Source organism: Thamnophis elegans, chromosome 5 (genome assembly GCF_009769535.1).
Source record: "Thamnophis elegans isolate rThaEle1 chromosome 5, rThaEle1.pri, whole genome shotgun sequence".
NCBI lineage: Eukaryota > Metazoa > Chordata > Lepidosauria > Squamata > Colubridae > Thamnophis > Thamnophis elegans.
Window position 1 is genome coordinate 48245287 of NC_045545.1, and position 25203 is coordinate 48270489.

Consider the following 25203-nt stretch of genomic DNA (forward strand, 5'->3'; position numbering starts at 1 on the left):
TCTTTACTATTTCAGATAAGTGATTGTCTAGTGCCTTCTTAAAATTCTCCAGTAATGGAGTGCCCATAATTTCTGAAGGCAAGCTGTTCCACTAATTAGTTATCCTCCCTGTTAGGAAGTTTCTCCTTAATTCCAGGTTACTTGATTAGTTTTCATCTATGGTTTCTTGTCCTGGCCTCTGGTGCTTTGTAGAATAATTTGACCCTCTTTTCTTTGTGGCAGCCTTTCAATACTGGAATACTGCTATCATGTTGCCCCTAATTCTTCTTTTCCTTAGACTCACTAGCCAAACCCAAATCCGCTTTTGATTAAGACAAAAGTGGCAGGGTGAAGACAAACACCAAATATGTTCTATTAGTTTAGCCTCAATTTCAATTTCCTAGTTGTTTTTCTCTTTTATCATATTAAAATTGACATGCCTAACAACCTGTCCCATAATTTCATTATTCTGTTTCCTAGTATGCAGAGGTATATGTCCAATGTGTTCACACTGCTGTTGTTATGATTCCTAACACTAAATTATTCCTTTATTTAAAAAAATCATGTTATTTGGTTATCTCATATAAATGCTTGTACAGGGAGTCCTTGACTTATGACCATAGTTGAACCTGAAATTTATGTTGCTAAGTGAGAAATTTATTAAGTGAGTTTTGCTCCATTTTACGACTTTTCTTTCCACATTTGTTAAGCGAATCACTGCAGTTGTTACATTAGTAACCCGATTGTTAAGAGAATCTGGTTTCCCTGTTGACTTTGCTTGTCAGGAAAGTTGCCAAACAGGATCACAAGACCCAGGGACACTGCAAGTGTCATAAACGTGAGTCAGTTGTCAGCATCTGAATGTAAATCACATGACCTTGGGGATGCTGCAACAGTCATAAGTCTGAAAAATGGTCATAAGTCACTTTTTTCAGTGCCGTTGTAACTTTGAACAGACACTAAGTGAACAGTTGTAAGTCGAGGACTACCTGTATATGGAAATTTGTATTTCTTTTTTCAAATAGGGTGATGTTGTTAGATTGTTTCATGCAGAACAGGAGAAATTTCTCACTTGCGATGAATACAAAAGCAAGCTCCATGTTTTCCTTCGAACTACCTTGAGGCAATCGGCAACATCGGCTACAAGTTCCAATGCACTCTGGGAAGTTGAGGTGAGTGTTAGGCTAACCCACAACTTGTTCTGACCCAGGTTTCCTTAGAAAGCAAGAGGCAAAGTCTTGGTCCTGGCAAAAACTATTTTATTTACATGACTGTGAATTCCTTTCATTCACAGTCATCAAGCCTTAGCAAACAGTCTTTCAGAGGAATGTTTATCCACATACACCTTATCTCGTTTGGAGCGCTGCCAGATAACTATCTTCCAAATGCAGGGCAAGGCAAACCTTGGCACAGAGTCTCTTATAGTCACAAACAGAACTTTCCACTCTTGAAATGACTGAATGAACGAATTGTTTCCTGCAAAAGCCCACTCCCCGTTTGTTCCTCTTTTGTTTCCTATGGGGGGGGGGCAGCAAAGGTGTAGCTTTACTCTTAAGTCTCCCCTGCTTTCTTAGTTGTTCTTGCCTTCTGGCAGCTCTGCACATGCGCACACTGGGAACAGGCTCCAGCTATTCTTTTGCCTCATTGCTATATAACTCCCTCTCTGCCTCCAACACAGAGCTTTCCTCAACCCCCATATTCCTCCCCAACCTCCTCACTGTCTGGCTCTACTGGCCACTGGCAGGCCACAACACAACTCCCTGTTTCAGCATTCCTTGAGTATTGATGTAATCTGAGTGCACTTAGACTTACCGTATATACTGCTTCATAGTGCTTTACAGTCCTCTCTAAGTGGTTTATAGAGTCAGCATATGGCCCCCAACAATCTGCATCCTAATTTTACCAACCTTGGAAGGATGGAAGACTGAGTCAATCTTGAACCGGTGAGATTTGAACTGCCAAACTTATGGCAGCTGGCAGTCAGCAGAAATAGCCTGCTGTACTGCATTGTAACCACTGTGCCACGACAGCTCATATTTGTTTGTGTGGTGAAACCAACATATTTATGTGGATATAGATTTCCTGGCCCCAAATTTAGCTTATGATAGAATAGTGAAAGTGGAATTTCTGTGTAGAGTGGCATTGCATTCTGAGGCTATTTAGATGACCCTGATAGCAACAACAATAATAAAAGCAGTAACAGTAGTGCAAGCATTAACTCATGCTCTCCTAACCTCGGACTCACTATTTGTGTGTTGGCAACCAACTTTGGTAATGGATGTCTGCAGGACAAAGCAAATTGATGACACTTGATATTGTTGTGTGCTACCTGACATTTATATATAGGCATATAAGGTTTGCATTTATATGTCATTGCATGCATATTTCATTTTTGCTGTCATTGCAGCTTGACACTGCTACATCATTGGATAAAACTTACAGATACCATTTATTTTTTTTCCTGATTTTTTTTTCCAGGTAGTCCATCATGATCCTTGCCGAAGTGGAGCTGGACACTGGAATGGTTTATATCGTTTCAAACATCTTGCCACTGGGAATTACTTAGCAGCAGAGGTGAAAAGAATAGCCGTTATAGCAGTTTTAGATGCATATACACAGTAAGACTGTGCTATCAGTTCCCATGAAACAATGGATATGAATACATTTTCACTGTTTCAAAAATATCAGAAACTGACTTTCCAATGTTCTCCAGGACACATTCCACATCATAGATAATAACAAATGCCAAACTGGTGGGGTGAAATAGCATTTTTGTAATATTGTCCAGTTGCACTGTTCCACTGTTCCACTGTTTTCTATTCTGGCTCTCAAAGGAAATTGATCACAACCTGGACAGATTTGCAAGATGGTAAATAGAATTGCTTGCATTTGGACTTTACACATCTTTTAACAAGAGATAATCTATTCACCATCAAGCCCAATTACTAAATGAGTTACATGGTCTTGGGACTAATTCAATAACCATTAATATGTGTGTCCCTTGCCTGTCTTGGCTTTTGACATTTAACAAGGAAAAGGAAGGCTGATTGAATCCATCAGCTGATAAATTTCTCCTTGAGAGAAGATGGTATCAGTCTCTGAAAGACATAATAATCAGACTAGATTCAGAAATGTGAACAGCTGCCGGCTGATTGCCACTACTTTGATTCTAAAGCAGTGCAACAGATTTCCTTAGATAAAGTTGATTTTCTGGCTAAATTTCCATTTAATTTTGGGGGGGGGGTAGATAAATTATTTTCCTCCAAGTTGTTTTATTGAATTATAAAATATGAATAATGCATTATGGAATACATATAGAGAGAAATTACTTTAATTCTCCTTTAAGTATTGTTAAGACAGAGACAGAAGAAGTTCATATACAGATCTTTCTTAAAGTATGAATGGGTATGTTCCTGTCACACTCTCTGTATCTATTAGGAAAGTTCCACTGAATATGACTAAAATCATATTCTGTAGCATGTGCTACTAAACTATCAACATATGCTATGATACATCCACTCACACAAAGGTTCTTGTTTCATGCCCTAGTTTTTTTTTTTTTTTTTCACGAAGAACATTGGGGAAGCATTCAGTTTTGTGTTCAAGCTCAGGTTTGATGAGAAGCATAAGGTCTATATCAATTTACTTTCTTGTGTTGTGAAAACTATAAGCAATCAGATTTGAGGCACGGAGGTTTAACTGAAGCCATTTTAGTTTTGAGCATAGTAGAACTTCTCCAGCAACCATTTGTACTAGTTGCCAGATGTTCTCAGCATATTACATCAGTTCTAAATGGAAGTTAGAAAGGGAAAAGAAGATATTCCTATCACCTGAATCATCTATTAATTCAGATCTTTAGTTCCAGTTTCAGAGAAAAAAATAAGTTAGGTAGGCTGCTTTTTAGAATTTCAAGATCAATTGATTTTAGTTCTTTTTTCTATCCTGATATTCTTTCTTCTTAGGAAAACCCTGGCTATAAAGGAGAGGCAGGAGAGTTGAAACCCTCGGTAAGATCGCTTGAGTCATTCATACTTGTGTACTACCAATCAAGTTATTATATTGAATTGTCTAAATATGCACTGGCGCAGGTGACACAGTGGCTCAGTAGCTAAGACTCTGAGCTTGTCGATCAGAAGGTCAGCAGTTCAGTGGTTCGAATCCCTGATGCCGCGTAACGGAGTGAGCTCGCGTTACTTGTCCCAGCTTCTGCCAACCGTCAGTTTGGAAGCATGTAAAAATGCAAGTAGAAAAATAGGGGTCACTTTGGTGGGAAGGTAACAGCGTTCCCTGCGCCTTCGGCATTTAGTCATGCTGGCCACATGACCACGGAGACGTCTTCAGACAGTGCTAGTTCTTCGGCTTTGAAACGGAAATGAGCACTGCTCCTAGAGCTGGAAATGACTAGCACGCAAGTGCGGGGGGAACCTTTACCTCTACCTATTCACTGGCAATATTTAAAATTAAAACATCATTTGATGTCACAATTTGATCTGAATGTGTTAGCAGGAAAAATCTTTCACATTGTTGAAATGTGTTTTGGACAATGCCAAATCAGCTTTTTTGTAAACAATTGAACACCATTTTTAAGGTGGATATTACTTATTTGTAAGGACCTTGGAATATAGTGTTGGAATACCCTATATTAACAATTTCTTCATTAAGGGTATTATACGTTTTTATGCTCTTAAAATGAGTTGACTTAATTATCTTAATACATGTTTTCTATGTTGATTGGAGTTCCAGTTCATCTACTAACTATATACTAGATTTAGTGCTTGTTAAAAAAAGAAACTAGAAGTTGTAATTATTTAAGCAATAGAGAAAATGAGTATTTCTAAACAAGGCTGGAGAATTTGGAAACTCCCCTCAAAGGTTCCATGACACAGTGTTGGTCATTGTGGTGGGCATGGACTTGTGTGGTCCTGCTAACAGAACTAAAATCTCCTTATCTTGTGGCAGGCAGGAACCAATCGTGTTAGTCGGAGATTCACAGGGGAAAAGATCAAGTACCGGCTTGTAGCTGTGCCTCATGGTAATGATATAGCATCCCTTTTTGAACTGGATCCCACTACACTGCAAAAGACTGATTCCTTTGTCCCCCGGTAAGTGGCTTCATCTAGAATACTGTATTTTTTCTAAATAGGAACAGAGACAATAAGCACAATTTAGAGAAACATGGTTTTTTTGGGGGGGAGGGGAAGAGTGGGTTGGCACTTCAATAGTGTAGAGCAGGAAGAGATATAATTTAAATGAATGCTTACAATATCTTGAAAAAGGGTCTCCTTCCCTCTTAATGTTTTACAGTAGTCCTGGAAAAATACTTTTGAAGAGGAATAATGGAAATTTTTTTGCATCATTTCAATTTCTTTTGGGCCTAATATTGTCTTGTTTGACCACTTTCTATAAATGGATTCAGGGTAGATTCAATTTTAGTTTTTCTAATCATTTATCTACCTTTTTATGCCATCTCCTTATCTTCCGTGCATGTATGATCAGCTTCCGTGTTCTGATACATTAGGCAGAAATGAATGAAGAAAATAGGACAAGAAGCACTTTGGGATATTGCATGTAGTAAATAATATATGCATTTCAAATATCACAGCTCCCCTTTTTACATCTTTATGGAATTAAACATGAGTGCACTAAAGGTTATTTCTGACATCCAGTAAGTTATGAAAGGGATATAATTCAGAGTTTGCAAATGTAAAGTTATGTTAAAAGTATTGAAATTTAAGACTTTATTTGCTTCAAGTCTTGTAGTGGAACTCTAAGTGATTACTATATTTCTTCCTGTTTCTAAAACCAAAATACATAAACTTGGTAATAAGTCCTGAAACAGAAGGTCAAGATTATATTACCATTTATAAAGTGGCCATGAGCTCTTGTAGAAAGTCTGTTAAGGAATAATATTAATTCTCTATTCATTTTCAGAAATTCCTATGTTCGATTACGTCACCTCTGCACCAATACTTGGATCCAGAGTACCAATGTACCCATTGACATTGATGAGGAGCGGCCCATCCGTCTTATGGTATCTTTCTTCCTTGATCAGAAGCTACTACTACTAAAGCTGTTTGCTAATGGAACTAATGCCGACTGGAGGTTTCTGCCCTTTTTGATCTAGTCAGAATTTTAGAGTTAGAATTTTAAGCAACTTTCAGAGGTACTTTACAAGAGGTTATGTCAGAGTTTTGGCAGCGTGACTAATGTTATGAGATAAACCCAGGAGCACAACACAGCACACAGAGCCTTTAGACAATTAATAGTGGTTTATATACAAATATGTACAGACATACACATGGTAGATAAATCCCTTACCACTCAGCTACAGACACAAGGAGAGAAATGAGATACATGATGAGAGAGAGAAATGTCCTCTTAATCTATATAGACATCTCATTTCTGAATCATCTTTATTGCATCAGCTTACAGTTTACAGTTTACAACCTTACAATCAGCTGGCAGCTATTAAATCCTCATTATCTGACAGGTTACATATTCAGAAATGGCTAACTTTGTGATTGTGTTGCTTTCTTTAATTTCTAAGAAGTTGGAATGCTCAGTTGAACTGGGATATGACACCCCAAACTTAAACCAAGTTATTCAATCTCACAATTCTCATCCCTTCTTTTCAGGCTCATTCCTAAATATTTTCATTTCCTTCCCCTGTAGGTCTCAAATACACACCACCTGAAATATATGCATATTCATTCTCCTCTTGCTGCTTCTTTCTTGCCTTGCAGACTGCCTAAAACTTCTCATTGCTCTCTGCCACCCTCATCAGAACAGTTCATTCTTTGGAATGGGTCATCTCTCATATTCTCTTCATTGGCTATTTTCTCATGAGATCCACAGTTGTCTCTTAAATTGATTTTATATTTGTCTGTCTGTCTGTCCTCATGCTTTTCTGTCTAAAGAAAATAATATTTAAAGTGGCTCATGATAAGTGAGCATTTAATATTAATTTTTAGTATTTAGTATTATCTGGATGTGATGTAGAGAATATAGTTTGCAAATGTAGACATTTGAGCAATGCACGGAACTACATTATATGCTTCTGCTTTTCAGCTTGGTACCTGCCCAACCAAAGAAGACAAAGAGGCTTTTGCCATTGTTTCTGTTCCAGTATCAGAAATCCGAGACCTGGATTTTGCTAATGATGCCAGCTACATGCTAGCTAATGCAGTAGAGAAGATGAATGAAGGATTCCTTAGTCAGAATGACCGGAGGTAAAAAGCACAAGTATTTTGCAACACTGGACATATAATAGACAGATCAATTTGTGTGGGATTAAGTCAATTAGCCTGAAGTACTAATACATGGCTCCCTTTTGCAAGAATCCAATTTTCATTCTGCAAGAGAATATTGTTCCCATTTATGACGTAGTCTATTGCTTTGTCTTGTACAATGAAATTTTATGCTCTAGATCCTGAAAAGTTAAGTTCAAATTGTAAATAACTTTGAATTTTAAAGACCTAGGCAAAACATTTAAAAAGCATGACTAATATTTATGTTGTTTTTGTTTCCTATGAAATAACTATTTATTGTCCAAATAACTGTTGCATGATCTTGATTTATGCAATGTGTTTCACTGATGAAATTAATTATGATTTCTCTGGCAGGTTTGTCATCCAACTGTTGGAGGACTTGGTTTTTTTTGTCAGCGATGTACCCAACAACGGTCAGAATGTTTTGGATATTGTTATTACCAAGGCCAACCGGGAAAGGCAGAAGCTTATGAGGGAACAGAACATACTGAAGCAGGTGATTGATTCTCCAGAACAAAGTAAAACATGCTCTTTGCATTATTAAGTGAAGAGATTTCAGTATTCCGGAATATTTATGCAATTCTGCAATGAAATGTTTTTTCTAAGACTGCAGAAAATTCCCGTGGTTTACTCCAGTAGCAAGATATATAAGATAACATAGGTATCATTTGGAGAAATAGCAACCTTGCACTTTTTGACCTACTTGATCTAAAATGACAGGGCTGCCTTTTCAAATTTGTTCAACTTTTTAAATTCAATATAATGAAGACTTTTTCTCTTAGCTGAATTCAGTTTGAATAGACATAGTGTGTGCCATGTCTATTCTTGAAAATGAGATAGTCATTTGAAACCATAATCTCTTGCCATTGGCCATGATGGCTGAGATTGTTGAAGTCCAACACACCTGGAAGGCACCAGGTTATTCATCCTTATTGTATTATAGGAGGACGGGTAATTTTCAAAAGTAAAATTAAAAAGAGTCAACTTGGATAGTGGAGAAGCATTCCTTTGAGGAGATGGACTGGAAGTCTTCAAGTCCTGAGAGAACACAATAAAAGCCATTCTGAGCAGGTTTCTGCTAGTCCCTCAGAAGAACCAGATAGAGAACTGAAACTCAGAATCATGGAAGTCTTTATACCATTCAAGAATGGCTGATCTCCATATCAAGATGCAGATGGAACAAAGGCCTGGGAATTAGCTGATATCTTAGGCAGGATAACATAGAAGTAGATCTTCCATTGGACACACGTTCATAAGTACTTGGAAAGACAGTTGTATCTTACTTCTTTTTTTGTAAGTTCCCTCTTTTTTGACAACATTTTAAAGCAGTTTCTATCTAGTTCTGAAGCTGTCTTGGAATTGGGATTAAGCCTGTTGCATTTCATTGTTACCTATGATAGACTTTTTTGAAACATTTTGATCTGGCCTCTTGACTTTTTACCTCATCCAGATGAGATTAAGGAGCTCAGTGATTTCAGTAAACCGCAAGTAAATTTGTTTATCAATAGATAAAAGATATGAAATATTCCAGAATCAAGACTTGATGGTTTGGAATCCCCCCCCCCACCCGTAAAATACACTTTTCAGTTGGACTGATAACATCCTTTCTGTGCCAAACAGATCTTTGGAATTCTGAAGGCTCCATTTAAGGAAAAGGGTGAGGAAGGCCCACTTGTTCGCCTGGAAGAGCTATCTGACCAGAAGAATGCCCCCTACCAATACATGTTCCGGCTCTGCTATAGAGTACTGAGGCATTCCCAGGAGGATTACCGCAAGAACCAGGTAAGCATTTACCAATACGGATATGGATATTGCTGGTTTAGGGTTGGTTTAGAGCCGTGATGGCAAACCTATGGCACGAAGCTCTCTCTGCGGGCACGCAAGCTGTCGCCCATCTCAGCACCATCACGCATGTCTGCGTGCTTCCCGCTGGCCAGCTGATTTTCGGGTCTCTGCACATATGCGGGAGATGGGCGTGCATGTATGAGGGGGGGAGAGGGTTGTGCGTGCATGTACGGGGCAGGGGGTCACACATACATGCATGGGGGAAGCACGGGGTAGCAGCACCCCCTCACACCCCGTTTGTTTAAGGAGGCTTCATGGACATCTGCTAGTCCAAAACAGGCCACTGGGGGTACGATGTGGCCCCCCATCTGATTTTTTGTCCGAGGGGGTGACTTGCTAGTCCAAAATGGGGCACAGGGGGTCATGCACATGTGCGGGGTGTTGCACGCATTCACAGAGAGATGGGGGTCACAGAGGGTCATGGACGCATGCACAGGGTGGTGGGGCACATTGCATTTTAGGTGTAAGCACGCTGTTGTGTGCGCATGCAATTTTGGCACAGGACAAAAAGGTTAGCCATCACTGGTTTAGAAGATTAGTCCATGATTAGTCTAATGTTCATTTTTCTGGACTATTTAATCTTAATAAGAATAAATGATCCATGTAGAAGTATGTCAGTTAAGATTCATTTGTTCTATGGGTTTGCTGATATGTAAGAAAATTGTTATATATACAGTATTATCGTTTGAAAAAAATCTTCACATTTTTGGCTATTCAGTAGTTGCTAAATTAGCTCACAATTTTAACGTGGAATTGCTCTACTCAGATATGATTTCTCTTTTTCCAGGAACACATTGCTAAGCAGTTTGGCATGATGCAGTCACAAATTGGCTATGACATTTTGGCTGAGGACACCATCACTGCCCTCTTGCATAACAACCGTAAACTTCTTGAAAAGCACATAACTAAAACTGAAGTGGAAACATTTGTGAGTCTGGTGCGAAAGAATCGGGAACCCAGGTGAGTATCACTTAAGGTCAATGGAACAAATTGCATATTTTTAAACTACCGAGCTCTTCTGCAGTAGTTAACAGGCATCTTGCATGTGTCAAAAGACATTAGCTGTGGATTTTAATTATATTAAGATTATGTTAAAGATTAATTAAGAGTTTAGGCTCATTGTTGATTTGTTTGCTGTGTTGGATAATTGGCAATCCAAATTGCCAATAGTGTTCAGGTACCGTATTTTTCAGAGTATAAGACGCACCCCCCCCCCAAAAAAAAGTGGCTGAAAATTTCAGTGATTTAGACCGAATACGGCAGAGGTCGGTTGCTCCGAACTGGGCAAACCAGTAGTGGCGGCGGTGGGAGTCTGTGCCCACGCACGCACACACGCACGAGCAAACAGTAGTAAAAAAAATAGAAACCCACCACTGGAATACGGGCCTGTTTTTGGTCTACTGAACCTTCTGCATGTCACATTTTCACCCTCCCTGGCTCCCAGAAGCACTCTACAGTGCTCCGCACATCCCGTTTTTGCCATAAATAAGCCTGTTTTTGGGCTCCACATCCCATTTTTGCCCTCCCCAGCCCCAGAAGCACTCTGCAGGCCAAAAGCCAGTGTGTTTTTGGCAAAAACAGGACATGCGAAGCAATGTAGAGTGCTTCTGGGGCCGGGGAGGGCAAAAACTATTTTTTCTTGTTTTCCTCCTGTAAATCTAGGCGCACCTTATAGTCTGAAAAATATGGTAATTAGTTGTAAGGAAAGTGAACTGGGGTAAAGGCTTTGATAACGTTATTAACATCCCGGAGTCAACATCAGTGCATTTACAGTGGATTTGATAGATAAAATACTAGTCCCAATCCAAAGTCTGAGATGAGTAAAGTTTCTTATTGGTAGATGAGGTTCAATGGCCAGAACAGAACTAATTGTTGGGTCCACGTAAAGGATCAGTTTCCAAGAAAATAAATACAAATAGTCCTTGTTGAACACCTACTTGTTCAGCAGCTGTTCAAAGTTTTGAGGATTCTGAACAAGGAGGACTTACATCAGCCCACCCAGCTAAAACAGACAGGAAACACAATAAAATGAACTAATTCTAATTTATTGTAAGACTACATTCACAGAATCCTGCAAGTCTAAAGCAGAAACTTCCCATCTCTACTTTTAACTGTTTGATCCATGAGAGCGGATTCTTTCTAAGTTTCTTTCTTAATTAAGTGACTATGAGCTCCTGTCTCTCTCGTCTGTTTCCTAGGCAGTATCTCAAGTATTTCCCAAGATCATTCATGCATTCCATTACATTTACAACTCTTCTTTGTGCTGTTGCAGCATCCCAGTGGTCACATGTTTGTGATGTAGGTGCTTGGCAACTTACATTTATGTTGTTGTAGCATTCCACTGTCCCGTGATTGCCATTTACAACCTTCGCTGTGGGCTTCCAACGAGCAGAGTCAATAGGGAAGCTGACAGAAGGTCACAAATGGCAATCACATATCCATGGGATGCTGCAACTACATGAAACTCATCTCATAATGGAAACCAGGACTTCCATAACTACATTGCAAGTTGGTGCAGTCTCATTATGTGCTTTATTGTTGTATTACTTAAGAATAGAGTTGCAAGGCCCAATTGCCACTGTTAAACAATGGCTATTATACTACTTTGAATTAAAATACATCTGTGCATTACAGAATTTAATAGAAATTGTTTCAGCTTCTGATTGCTTTAGTCTGAGTGCTGGCAACTCCAATTTTCACCAAAGCATAGTTGGCACTGATTATCTCTGATTATTGAAGTCAGATTACTCAGGAATAAAAAACTTCTGGAGTGGGTTGTTCTTTCCAAGATGTTTCTTCATGCAACCTGGTTCTTTACTATCTTTGTGCCTTCTGATGCCAAAAGTACAGTAATAATGTTTTTTTAGACTGGAGAGTTTACATTTCAGATCAGGATTGGATCAGGATAACTGTTGTTAGGACAGAATCAGGAGCAATGAAGTGTGATTTTTGCCTTGTTTTGGTGCTCAAAACCAGGTGATCTGATACTTTCATCTTTCTATCATATGATAAAGGTGTAAAAGATGTAAAATGGAAAGGAACAACTGACAGAGAGCCTGTCAGTTGTTCCTTTCCATTTTACATCTTTTGTGCAATATAGGATTTTTAAAAGGCCCATCAAATTGCTTGAAAGATCATTTGAACCCTTTACTTCTCCTCCAGGTTTTTGGACTATCTATCAGACTTGTGTGTGTCAAACCATGTAGCAATTCCCGTAACTCAAGAGCTGATCTGCAAGTGTGTCCTGGACCCCAAGAACACTGATATCTTAATCCAAACTGAGTGAGTATCCAGTGTGCCCTTTTTTCTTTGAACAATTGTACTACTGTCTTCTTCCCCTACTACTCTTTTTGCTATCATGATATGACAATGCTAAGTCATTTTCAGCCTATATCATAGGGTTTAAAAATAAATGTACTGGGCCTACAGGTTTATATTAAAATATATTTATTAAAATACTCTTGGGAGGAGATGCAGTAATGTAAGCTTGATCTCATTTGGTCAAATTGTGGTTGTGGATTGTTAGAAACTGAGCTGGTCTGACATGGCTACCTTTCAAATCTTTTTTTAATGTTAGAAGGAAATTTCATAAAGATCACCTTCCTTCAAATGTATATATAGAATGCTGGTTACATATGGTACTTTTTATTATACTCTCTTGGAAGGAATCAATATATTCCAAGTATTAAACTCTTAGATGATTTTGTAGCCATTATTTTGCAGTTAAATAATTTTGGAAGAAAAAGTAATTAAAAGAAAGATAGTGTGGCAGAGAGGAAGAAAATAATTCACCACACTCAGCTCAGAATTAAATGGCTTTGGGTGATTTCTTTTCCTAGAAAGTGAGTGGAAGCATTTTTGTTTTTCAGATTGAGACCTGTGAAGGAGATGTCTCAGACTCATGAATATCTGAGTATTGAATTTTCTGAGGAGGAAGTCTGGTTGACCTGGACTGACAGAAACAATGATAATCATGAGAAAAGCATCCGACAGTTGGCCCAGGAAGCGCGAGCAGGGAATGCCCATGATGAGAATGTTTTGAGTTACTACAGGTAATATTTTGGTTCCTGTGGCCTAACTATGTTCCTTGTGTCTGATCATTGACTTATTTTTTTTCAAGTTTAATAGCTTTTGTCTCTTACTGAATAGTCTTTGAAAGCTGGACAAATCTTTACTTTCTCATCCTTATTTAAGGTGACCAGATTTTCAGATTGGAAAAGAGGGACACCCTTGACCGGGGGGGGGGGGGGGGGGGGGCTTTTTTTAAAAAATTTTTTTGTCAAAAGGTCACCCCAGGACACTGAAACCAGCATAAATACGAATCTGTTGCCAAACAAAATTTGATCACGTGACCATGAGGATGCTGCAACGGTCGCTAAGTGTGAAAAATGGTCGCAACGGTCGCTAAGTGTGAAAAATGGTCATCAGTCCCTTTTTTCAATGCCATTGTATCTTCCTGATTATTAAAGTGCAAATTCACTCAGTGTCAATCATGACTCCTGAGTCCATTTCAAAGTATTGTGCATAGAAATTTTAAAAAAGGCTTGTTTCAATTTATTTTGGATAGAATCTTTTTTTAAATAGTCTAAGACAATTTAAAAAAAGAATCAACACAGAATACCACTATTTTAAAAAATCATATGCACAATAAATAAAATATTATTTTAAAATACATTAAAAAAATAAAAGAAAAAACCCGGCTCACTTACCAGCAGGCAGGCAGAGTCAGCAGATCTTCGTAGCGATGGATGGAAGCACACAGGGAGCCTAGTATATACGCAACTGCAGTAACAATGACAATGATGAAGGATTGGATTGAGTTAAAGAATAAAAGAATTCTGATCTTAGAAGGCCATGACCTGCAGGCAGGCTGGCATAATTTTCTTTTGGAATGACAAACATAAAACGCACAAATACTTTCAAAATCATTTAATTGGAACTTTAGTGCAACAATGGCTCAAAATAAAAAAAAAACACTATGTGAAAACCCCAAATTGGCTATCACCAACAGAAAGAACGACACACCCAAATTTTACAGATTGGAACAAAATTCTAAGATACAGAGATCTAATTGATAGACAGGGAAATTTAAAAACAATTGAAGAATTGGCAGATCAGAATATGAAAGGTGATTGGCTAACCTACCTCCAAATTAAAACTAATACAATAAAGACACTAAATATATGGTATTGAAACAGAACCACACGAATTGGATAAAATTATTCAAAGTTTGGACAGAAAGATGATAGGGAAAATATACAAATTCCTCTTGAAGTATCAAATGGAAGAGGAAATTGTAAAAGAACCAATGATAAAATGGGCACAGAACTTTGGCTATAACATTGAACTAGACAAATGGGAAAAATTTTGGGGAATAAATTTAAGAATGACACTATCAATCCCATACAAGGAAAACCAGTACAAAATGCTTTATTATAGATGGCATCTGGCACCGTCAAGGTTGGCCAAAATTTCAACAAATACCTCGCTAAATTTCTGGAAATGTGATTCAATACATCATGGCACATATTATCATTTATGGTGGACTTGTGAAGAGGCAAAAAAATTCTGGAAAGGATCAAAAATTGGTTGGAAGAAATAACAAAGGTTAAGTTAGATTGGAAACCTGAACTCTTTCTATTAGGAATTATACCGATGAAATACAAAAAGAAATACAATATCTAATACTACATATACTTACAGCAGCAAGGATCGCTTTCGCCCAGAAGTGGAAAAATAAACTAAACCTAAATGAAGAAGAAATAATAAGAAAAATTATGGACTGTGCCGAAATGGATATATTAATGCAGTGTTTTTCAACCTTTTTTGTGCAAAGGCACGCTTTTTCCATGAAAAAAATCACAAGGCACACCACCATTAGAAAATGTTAAAAAAATTAACTCTGTGCCTATATTGACTATATATGACACAAGGTGTTATATAGCAAATCAGTTACTAAGGCCTAATGCCACAGAGGGGAGAGAAATTCATAAGTTTTCAAGATTTCCTGCACTGCTTTCAAACATATACACTTAATACCAATGAATCCACAGCTATTATTTGATACAAGAAGATGGGTATGGAGAACGGAAAGAAATTTAAATTAATAAAAAAAAGATGCCACTGAAATCATCTGTTTTAAATTATAATCCCTCTTCCTGACAGTGGATCAATAAAAAAGATTATGCCCAATTCAACTGGAAAAATACATTTAGCTCAAAAAAATAAGATCGTCATGGTGATGAAAGAACATGGCAAGTATCCCTAGGAATTATCTATCTCCAGGCAAATAAGGAAATACCTGTGCTCTGTCTTTAATGCAATTCTTGCTTAAGGCAGAGCCCTCCCCCCGCCCCAAACGACGAGGCAAGCCGCCTTGAAGCAAACAGCCTCCGCCACAATTTTTTTTTTAAAAAAACCATGCAGTGGCAGAAATGTCAGTTGTAGGAAAGCCGGGGAAGAATGGCTGGAGGGGGAAGTGATTTTATGAATTACCTCTCTCTCTCTCTCTCTCTCACACACACACACACACTCTCTCTCTCACACACACACACACAGATGAAAGAACATGGCAAGTATCCCTAGGAATTATCTATCTCCAGGCAAATAAGGAAATACCTGTTGCTCTGGTCTTTAATGCAATTCTTGCTAAGGCAGAGCCCTCCCCCTGCCCCAAACGACGAGGCAAGCCACCTTGAAGCAAACAGCCTCCGCCACAATTTTTTTTAAAAAAACCATGCAGTGGCAGAAATGTCAGTTGTAGGAAAGCCGGGGAAGAATGGCTGGAGGGGGAAGTGATTTTATGAATTACCTCTCTCTCTCTCTCACACACACACCCACCACCAGTGAGTAAGCGCAGCTGCAACCCCAACAAGAAAGAAAGACGAAATAAAATTTGTAGGTACATAACGAACGATGAGCCAGCCCAGCGAGCTAGCTAGCAGCTGATGGGCGGGGGGAGGCTCCCCCGCCCAGGCTGGCTCATCGTTTCGTTATGTACCTACAAATTTAAGCCAGCCCAGCCGGGGAAGGCGGGCGGTGGCGGCGGCTGTTTTCACCTCGCCCAGAGAACTTCCACGTGGCTTCTGCCGGGCTGCGAGAGCCGCGGAAGCGCGGAAGCCACGTGGAAGTTGTCTGCACGGCTGAAAAACGGACTCTGTTTGCTGGGCTGGGGGGAGGAGACAGCCCCCTGCCTTCTCCCCCTTTGGCTTTGCGGAGTTCACAGCCAGCCCTTGTGCGAGCTGGCACGGGCGGCAAGTCTGGATGGAACCACGTGGAAGTTCTCTGCGCGACCGGCAGCCGCTTTTTTACTTCGAGTAAAATTTTTACTCGGGAGTAATTTTACTCCCGAGTAAAATTTTTACTTGGGAGTAAGTAAAATTTACTCCCGAGTAAAATTTTTACTCGGGAGTAAATTTTACTCCCGAGTAAATTTTTACTCGGGAGTAAACAGCGGCTGGCGGTCGCGCAGAGAACTTCCACGTGGTCCATCCAGACTTGCCGCCCGTGCCAGCGCAGCACAGGGGCTGGCTGTGAACTCCGCAAAGCCAAAGGGGGAGAAGGGGGCTGTCTCCTCCCCCCAGCCCAGCGCCTCCCAATTCCCACGGTACCAAATAAGACAATAAGAATAAAATAAGTACATATTTACAAAACATGATTTATTTTACTCACCACCAGTAGCGGCAGCTGCAACCCAACAAGAAAGACAAAATAAAATGGAGACTCGCGCAGGCGTCCTCAGCTAAGGAGTCCAAGCCAATCAGTGAGCTGGTTGGCCAGCTCACTGATTGGCTGGAGTCCAGCCAATCAAATCAGTGAGCGGCAGGCTGGGCTGGCTTAAATTTGTAGGTCAGCATAGAACAGAACGATGAGCCAGCCCAGCAGCTGATGGGCGGGAGCTAGCGAGCGCCAAAAAAAAGCGTGCCTTTTAAAAAGCGGGCGGGACGCGGGAAAATGCATCAAAAAGCGGGGGTGTCCCGCCAAAACGGGACGTCTGGTCACCTTATCCTTATTGTCAACATCTGAGATGGCGACTATCAAGGGCAGGCCCCATTGTGCTGTTTTGGAGTTGGGAAGAGGGAGGGGTCATCACAGATGGATGTGGGATGATGGGTGGTGAGAAGGAATCATGGAGGGGAGGATGGCATGGAGCCGAGGAGTCCAAGGCTGGCTGATGAAGGTGATTCCTTGCTGGCGTGAACCTTCTCAGAGTTCACTTTTATTACACTTTCTTTTTCACAGCTTTACTTTTGTCTTCACAGATACCAACTGAAGCTGTTTGCTCGCATGTGCATGGATCGGCAATACTTAGCCATTAAAGAAATCTCCAAACAATTGGGTGTGGAGCTAATATTTCTCTGCATGGCAGATGAAATGTTGCCCTTTGACCTCCGAGCCTCTTTCTGTCATCTCATGCTGCATGTACATGTGGACAGGGACCCACAGGAGAAAGTAATGCCTGTGAAATTTGCACGCCTGTGGACCGAGATTCCTACAGCAATCACCATCAAAGAGTAAGCCATTAAAAATCTTTATGTGGGAAAGGGAATGAGACAAATGAAGAGACATTATATAGCAATTAAAAGGTCCTGCTAATTCATATTCACCCCTGTGTACATATTGAGAATAGGAACATAATGCAGCCCTGACTTGTAATTTTGGTTCCAATTGAAATCTATTTGTAGGCAGTAGGACTTACTTCTAAATAAACATGCATAGGTTATCTTATATGAAAGGTGGGAGGTGGTTTGCACTACAAACCATATCCCTTGATTTGTTCAGTTCATTTTCTTTGTAGCTATGATTCCAATGTGAACAGTTCAAGAGATGACAAGAAGAATAAATTTGCCAGCACAATGGAGTTTGTGGAAGATTATCTCAACAATGTAGTCAGTGAAGCAGTTCCTTTTGCTAATGAGGAGAAAAATAAACTGACTTTTGAGGTGAGACACTTGCCTTTGATATGTTGTGGAAGTTTTCCTCCCATGTGAGACAGGCTAATTGCACAATTTCAGTTTCTGGCAAGAGCAAAGATCAATTTGTTTCTTGGAAATTGGTTTTCCTATGTACTCAGAAGTATCCAGGATTTTGTTTTAAGTGGTTTTTCACTGTGACTGCTTTCTGTTGTTCTAGACTCTAGAGCTAGTGCTCAGTCATCTAATTGGTTTCTTCCCTTGTGTCTGAACCGGCATCTTTCCAGGTTGTCAGTCTTGCGCACAACCTCATCTACTTCGGCTTCTACAGCTCAGTGAACTGCTGCGCTTGACACGGACTCTTCTTGGCATCATAGATTGTGTCCAGAGCCCTCAGCTGATGATGCAGGCCATGTATAACGAGGATGTGACTGGTAGGCCTGGCAAGCCCTGACAGAGGCTAAGACAAAATGCAATGCACTTATTTACCTTCACAATGCGTGAAGGAAAAAGGGGCACTTTTTTAAAGAAAGTTTTTATTTTTCTCTTTCAAATTCATTCACAAATATACACTCTTATAATTACTTTTAATATTTATCTATTCATCATTAATCTTTATCATTATTTCTCACAAATATATAGATTATAGTTGGGGTCACTTTCTTGCCACCCCATACCGCCATCTTATTTTGCAACAACCCTTGCTCCTTCTCTCTTCTCAACCTCCCTTCTCTGCTTTCTTCTTTTCTCCTCTCCTTCTCCTTTCTTCTTCCCTCTTTCTCCCCCCTCTCGTCTCCTCCTTCTTCCCCTCCCTTACTTCCTCTGCTTTACCTTTTCTTCCTTTCCCTCCCTCATCCTTCCTCCTTTCCGTTGTTGCTTATTTGCTTATTTACTTTCTCTGATGGGTTCTCTGGGTGGCATTTCAGCAATCCCAACTTTATATTTTCATACAAAATAATTTCTCTGTTACATTTTATTCTAATAATAATTCACGTGTATCATTTTTTAGCTTGTATACTTTCATTTTACTACTTTTCTATTCCCCCCCCCCAATTTAATAATGTGTCATCTGAGTTATTTGTTTTATACATTGTCCTTTCTCTTTCTACTTGTATCTATTTTCTAACCAATCATAAAATCGCCCTATGTCTTGTAGTACACTGATTCCTCTTTGTCCTTTATTTTCATGTCAACCTGTTCATTTCTGCACAATCCAATATCTTCTTTATTATCTCTCCTTCTGATGGGATTTTATCTGTTTTCCAATTTTGTGCAAATACAATTCTACCTTCTGTTATTATCTGTACAATCAAATATGAATCTTCTTTACTATATTTCTCTGGTAGAATACCCAATAAGAATACCTCTGGTCTAAACCCTATGGGCTGGTGTATCATTTTCTCTAACCATAAAGTGGGCACTTTTTTTTGAAGTGGGATAGATTTTTTTATACATATAAAAAAACCGAGTGGCTTTAGGTACTGTATACTTTTTAAGTTTAAAGTCAATTAAACTATGAAATAAGTAATGAAACAAATCTTAATTGAGGAGGAGATATAGTTCAAAAAATTCATCACAGATAGGAGATTACAGTGGGGATTTCTTCTATCCATATCCTTAATTTACTGTACAAACCTTCGGTGATCTGACTGAACATAGGAGCAAGTATTAAGTTTGGTGGAATGTGGTTTCTTTCCTAGGGAAAAATGTCCGAAGATCCATCCATGGTGTTGGCCAGATGATGTCTACCATGATGCTGAGCAGGAAGCAGTCCATCTTTGGTTCATCGAACATGAATGCCGTGGTTGTTCCTGAGCCAGCAGATAGGGGAAGAAGCATTGAAAATGAAAACATAGTAGTGATGGAAACAAAGCTGAAAATTCTAGAGATATTGCAGGTTAGAGAAATTCAGTAGTTCTGAATTTCACACACTATGAGCCATGACTCTATGACACAGTAGCTTTGGCTGGGGCCATTTATGATAATGACTTTAGAGAAGGGAAAAGGAATGACTAAAGGCTAGAAAGTCTGTAAATGGGCTAGACCAGATATAATTTAATATGATTTTAATATGATTTATTTGCATTTCTATGCCGCCCTATTCCCGGAGAGACTCAGGGCGGCTCACAAACCAAAATAGGGGGGTGGGGAATACAAACGGGGAAAAAAACAACGGACAACTACTACAAACAATTTAAAAACACTCAACAACCACACAATTCTAGCGGGGGCGGGAATCCGTCAGCCCAGGCCTGTCGGAACAACCAGGTTTTAAGGGCTTTGCGGGAAAGCCTGAAGGGTGGTGAGGGTCCGAATCTCCACGGGGAGCTCGTTCCAGAGGGCCGGAGCAGCCACAGAGAAGGCCCTCCTCCCGGTGATAGCCAATTGGCATTGGCCAGTAGATGGAATTCGGAGGAGGCCTAATCTGTGGGATCTAATAGGTCTGTTGGAGGTAATTGGCAGCAGGCAGTCTCTCAAATACCCAGGTCCAATACCATGAAGGGCTTTATAAGTGACGACTAGCACCTTGAAGCGTATCCGAAGACCAATAGGCAGCCAGTGCAGCTCGCGGAGGATAGGTGTGACATGGGTGTATCGGGGTGCACCCACAATTGCTCGTGCGGCTGCATTCTGGACAAGCTGAAGTCTCCGAATGCTCTTCAGGGGCTGCCCCATGTAGAGCGCGTTGCAGTAGTCCAGTCTTGAGGTCACAAGGGCACAAGTGACTGATGCAAGGGCCTCCCGGTTCAGGTAGGGACGCAATTGGTGCACCAGGCGAACCTGGGCAAATGCCCCCCTGGTCACAGCTGACAAATGGTGTTCTAAAGTCAGCTGTGGGTCCAGGAGGACTCCCAAATTGCGGACCCTGTCTGAGGGGCGTACAGTTTGACCCCCCAGCCTGAGAGATGGAAAACTTGGCCAACCTGTGGTCCACAGACTGTATGTAGCCCTGGACAGTTAGTAATGTAGTCCCATAATATAATAAAATATACAAAAAAACCCAAAGGAAGTCTTTTATTTATACATATTAACAATACCATATGTTTTATATGTGGCCTAAGACAATTCCTCTTCACTAATGTAGCCCATTTAAGCCAAAAGAGTGGACAATCTTGAGTAAGACTGATCATCTTTTCATATTCTCTTCTTATACCTAGTTCATTCTAAACGTGCGACTGGATTACAGGATCTCCTATTTGCTCTCAGTGTTCAAGAAGGAGTTTGTGGAAGTTTTTCCCATGCAGGACAGTGCAGCAGATGGGACAGCACCAGCCTTTGACTCTACAAGTAAGCTCCAGCTTCTCCTGGTACTCTCCTCCCTTTTTGATTTGAAGTCAGAAATCTTTTCTGCCTTCATTTTGCCTTAGTATTCAATAATGCTCTAAAGGTAGATGGATGTTTGATTGTTAAATGAAAATCAGGATCTACTGTGTGATGATAGTATATCTATAGGAAATTGGGAATGTTTAGGATCATCATGATTTATTGCAAAGAATGAGAATGGTCATGTTCACTTCACAGCAGATGACTTTGAATGTAAGACACTCTTCCATATTAAGGATTACACATATATAGAGAAAATTCATCTGCCCTATTTTGTATAGCTTTGGCATATCTAAGACATTTTAAAGCTAAATCATCTTTGAGAAATCTACTTTTCTCTTCATTTAAATATAGTGGTGATTGATAAACAGTTGATGAACTAGTTCAGATGTTTCCTTGTTTTTTTTTCTTTTTCTGTCCCTCATCATCTCCCAATTGTTACATTTTTTTGTTTCTTATGCTCTTTCTTTCCTTCCAGCTGCAACAATGAATCTGGATCGGATTGGGGAGCAGGCTGAAGCCATGTTTGGGGTTGGGTGAGTTTTATTGTACTGGTTAGTTTTCCATTATTGCTGTTGGTTGCTTTTCCCATACATAGCTAAAGCAATTTACCCTCTAGTATGAAGAGTTAAGAGCCAGAGGTTGGTTATGATTTCTTCTTTCTTTTCTCTTTGGGCTACAGGAAAACAAGCAGTATGTTAGAAGTGGATGATGAAGGAGGAGTATGTTTCTCCGGGTACTAATCCACTTGACAATGCATGATTATCCACCTCTTGGTCTCAGGCTCTCTTCAGCTTCTCTTTAAACATTTCAGTCAGCGTCAGGAAGTCCTACACACCTTAAGCAGGTAATGCTCAGTGTAACTCTTAGTGGTGGGTACATTTTGCACTTCTGTAACTCCTTTCACCTAAGGTTCACTCTCCTTGGAACAAATTCACATGATGTGTTTATTTTTGCTTTGCTATTGAGCATGCTGCCTCTCTTTGGGCCTACTTATGATTTATGGAACTAGAAAACACTATTTTTTATCTATTTGAGAAGTTTGGTATACTAGAGGAGATGCCAGTAGTTTTCTGGTATGTATTTTAATTCGAAATTGCTGGACCCAGCCTATTTCAAATGGTAAATGAAGGTATTATTTATATTATCACATTGTTGATGGGTTGGCACTAATCATATAAAAGCAGTGGTCATTTTCTAGAGCTATTGTATTGGTGCACTGATGATTTACCTAAAGGGGGCATGGAATGTCTACAAGAAAACCACCAAGCTTAAAGAGCAACCATGGACCCCACACAGCAGAGAAATCATGATGATGTTATTATTTTATTTATTTATTGAAATTTTTATGCCACCATATCTCTAGCATGCAAGAAGCAAGATTCTATGAACTGGTTTTACCTCTAATACCATCACAACCTCCAGTGGGTTTCAACCCTATTCATAGTTCAACATAAAAGGAAGCTGTATGCTTCTTCGATGAATGTTATACTTTTAAACCTTTTGCCAAATCCACAAAGGTGACCATGGTGATATTGGGCTGTGACTGGAAACTACTGATGCCGGAAGCAATATGGCCCTTCTTTATTTTAAATATTATTTCTGAAGGGATTTTCATTGTGGATCAGAAATAGCTCTAGGTTATCATCATAAAAAGAAACATATCCCTAGCCTTAAATTCCCTCAGACCTTATGAGAAGGACAAATGAATCATAAACCATAGGCCTTCACCTTGTACCCCTTTGTATTAGCCAGCAGCATAAACAGAATGAGCTGATGTTTCTTTATGGTACTTCAACCCAGGTCCAGCTACTTATCTCTGCTCCAAGATGTTGCGAACTCCAAAGTGATCCAATCAGAGTTGGACAACACTTCGTATGATGGTGGAAAAGTCTGAACTCTGGGTGGAAAAGAAGGGTAACTCCAAGGGAGAAAACGGACAAGAAGGGGAGAAGAAAGAGAAAAAAGAGGTAAATTCACACCAGTTATAAGGCAGGGAACACAAAAGTAAATCTGGATTGAAAATAGGTGGGATTTTAATCCTCAGTTTACATAGCAGTAAAGATGAATTTACTACTGAATAAATATTTGGCAGGAAGCAAATTATGAATCTCTGAGGATAAAGAGATCACAGAATATTATCTTAAACTTATCAGTAATAGTGAGAAGAAACCCAATGGGGGAAATTATCATCATTATTAAATACCATAATAATACAGCTTTGATAAACTATGCAGACCAATTCAATCAACTTAAATTCAGTTTGTAGCAGAGGAGATTTGTTTTTAAAGTTGGCCTAGTTTGTGGTGATTGAACAGTAACCGGACAACTCATGGAAAATGAATCATGGTGGATCTCCCCTCCTTTAACTCTATATATAGCCACCTAAATACTTTTTATCTTCCTTTCATCCTCCCAGCGTACTACAGATGAGGAACCCGGGACCCCTGGAGAAAAAAGCAGTGAGAACTATCAGCTCGTAAAAGGGGTAAGCAGTTATAACTGATACTCTCATCACTAGACAAAATGTAGGAAAATATTGCTGACTCAAGCACATGGGGATGATGAGGATTTGTTAACAAAAGCAAATGCAACACACTACAGAACAGGAGAGATTTGTAATACAATATTATATGGTCCCAGGATACATATGTGTTGCCTGTGCCTTGGGCTGAGAGACTAAAATCTTTATTTTTGAATGTAGTTATAAGATGTATAAGTAACTTGTTAATCACAGGAGATCCCAGAGCATTGTGCATAACTCAGAAAGACAAAATAACAACAAAACACTACTATTGTTCAACCAGTGAAGTACATGAAGAAACTCTGAGCTTTCTTCGCAGGAAGAAAATTCAATAACATTGAATTTATACTGAAAATCAAATCAAATCAGGATTAATCTAGTCCAAGTGTAATATATGAAGCTGAGGTACCAGAGGCGAGGGCTATCTGTGAGACAAGATTCTTTATAAATTCTCAGGGCTTCTCCTATTCTTAGTCCTTGGAGAAGAACTTCAGCATCCATTAAAGGAATTCCTACTCTAACTTCTTTCATTTACAGTTGTTGGAATTTGAACATTGAGAACACAATTGGTTTGCATGTAAATTAACAGAATGTGAGGTATTTCGTGCTACTCAAAACTTGATTAAGTAGGCATTTCCAAACAGACAGCTCAAAGCACTCCCAGTCAAAAGACATCATGCAGCTATATTGTCTATTCCACCAATTTTTTCTTACTTGATTTTTGGATTGGATGAACGAAAAAAGATGGAAGCAGTAGTGAGAAAACACAGATGAATTACAAATGGAAAACATCATTTGGAGTGCTATAAAATTCTGTGAACTGAAGCAGAACAATTGCATGATAAAAATCTCATTTTGAAACATTTTGTATTACAAAGCTGCTGAAGCTACTTTCTCACCTTAGCCCTCCTACATGCAGTTGGAAGACAAAAATAAATTACCCAACAAGATTGTCATGTACTGTTCCATCACTAATCTGCAAGATTGGAATAGTAGTAATAAATAATATGGTGGGTTGTCAGCTCCAGGCTGTGTTGCAAAATGTGTCTAATACTGCTGGCCAGCTACAAATTGTCCAGAGCTTGACCTGCCAAACCAGGACCACATGGTACCAGTTGGTCATAAGCTACTGTTCCAAGCCACTGACTCTTCAACATACAATATGGAAAATCTGCTTTTGCTTCAGTAGGACACATTTTAAGGGTTATTTTACTGTTTTACCCCAAATAAGAATCATGTTTGAAGGAATATAAATCCTTTGCTGTTCTCCTTGGAGATACTTGTGGCTGAATCTAGTTATATTAAAATCTTGGATTTGGCCATTGATGATTCCTGACATTTATCTCTTCCA

General features: G+C 39.4%; 1 protein-coding gene across 1 annotated transcript in view; it reads left to right on the plus strand.

The window, feature by feature from the left end:
• Nucleotides 1–25203, plus strand: part of ITPR3 (inositol 1,4,5-trisphosphate receptor type 3) — a 141492-nt gene that overhangs the window by 64544 nt on the left and 51745 nt on the right. The window contains 24 exon segments of the mRNA XM_032217856.1: nt 1005–1151; nt 2458–2553; nt 3942–3986; nt 4939–5081; nt 5911–6010; nt 7048–7208; nt 7602–7743; nt 8868–9029; nt 9880–10052; nt 12255–12374; nt 12962–13144; nt 17354–17605; nt 17890–18034; nt 18292–18334; nt 18337–18438; nt 19705–19901; nt 21163–21292; nt 21807–21864; nt 22011–22048; nt 22051–22100; nt 22102–22175; nt 23132–23198; nt 23200–23298; nt 23748–23816. Of these exon segments, the coding sequence (XP_032073747.1) occupies nt 1005–1151; nt 2458–2553; nt 3942–3986; nt 4939–5081; nt 5911–6010; nt 7048–7208; nt 7602–7743; nt 8868–9029; nt 9880–10052; nt 12255–12374; nt 12962–13144; nt 17354–17605; nt 17890–18034; nt 18292–18334; nt 18337–18438; nt 19705–19901; nt 21163–21292; nt 21807–21864; nt 22011–22048; nt 22051–22100; nt 22102–22175; nt 23132–23198; nt 23200–23298; nt 23748–23816 (2796 nt within the window).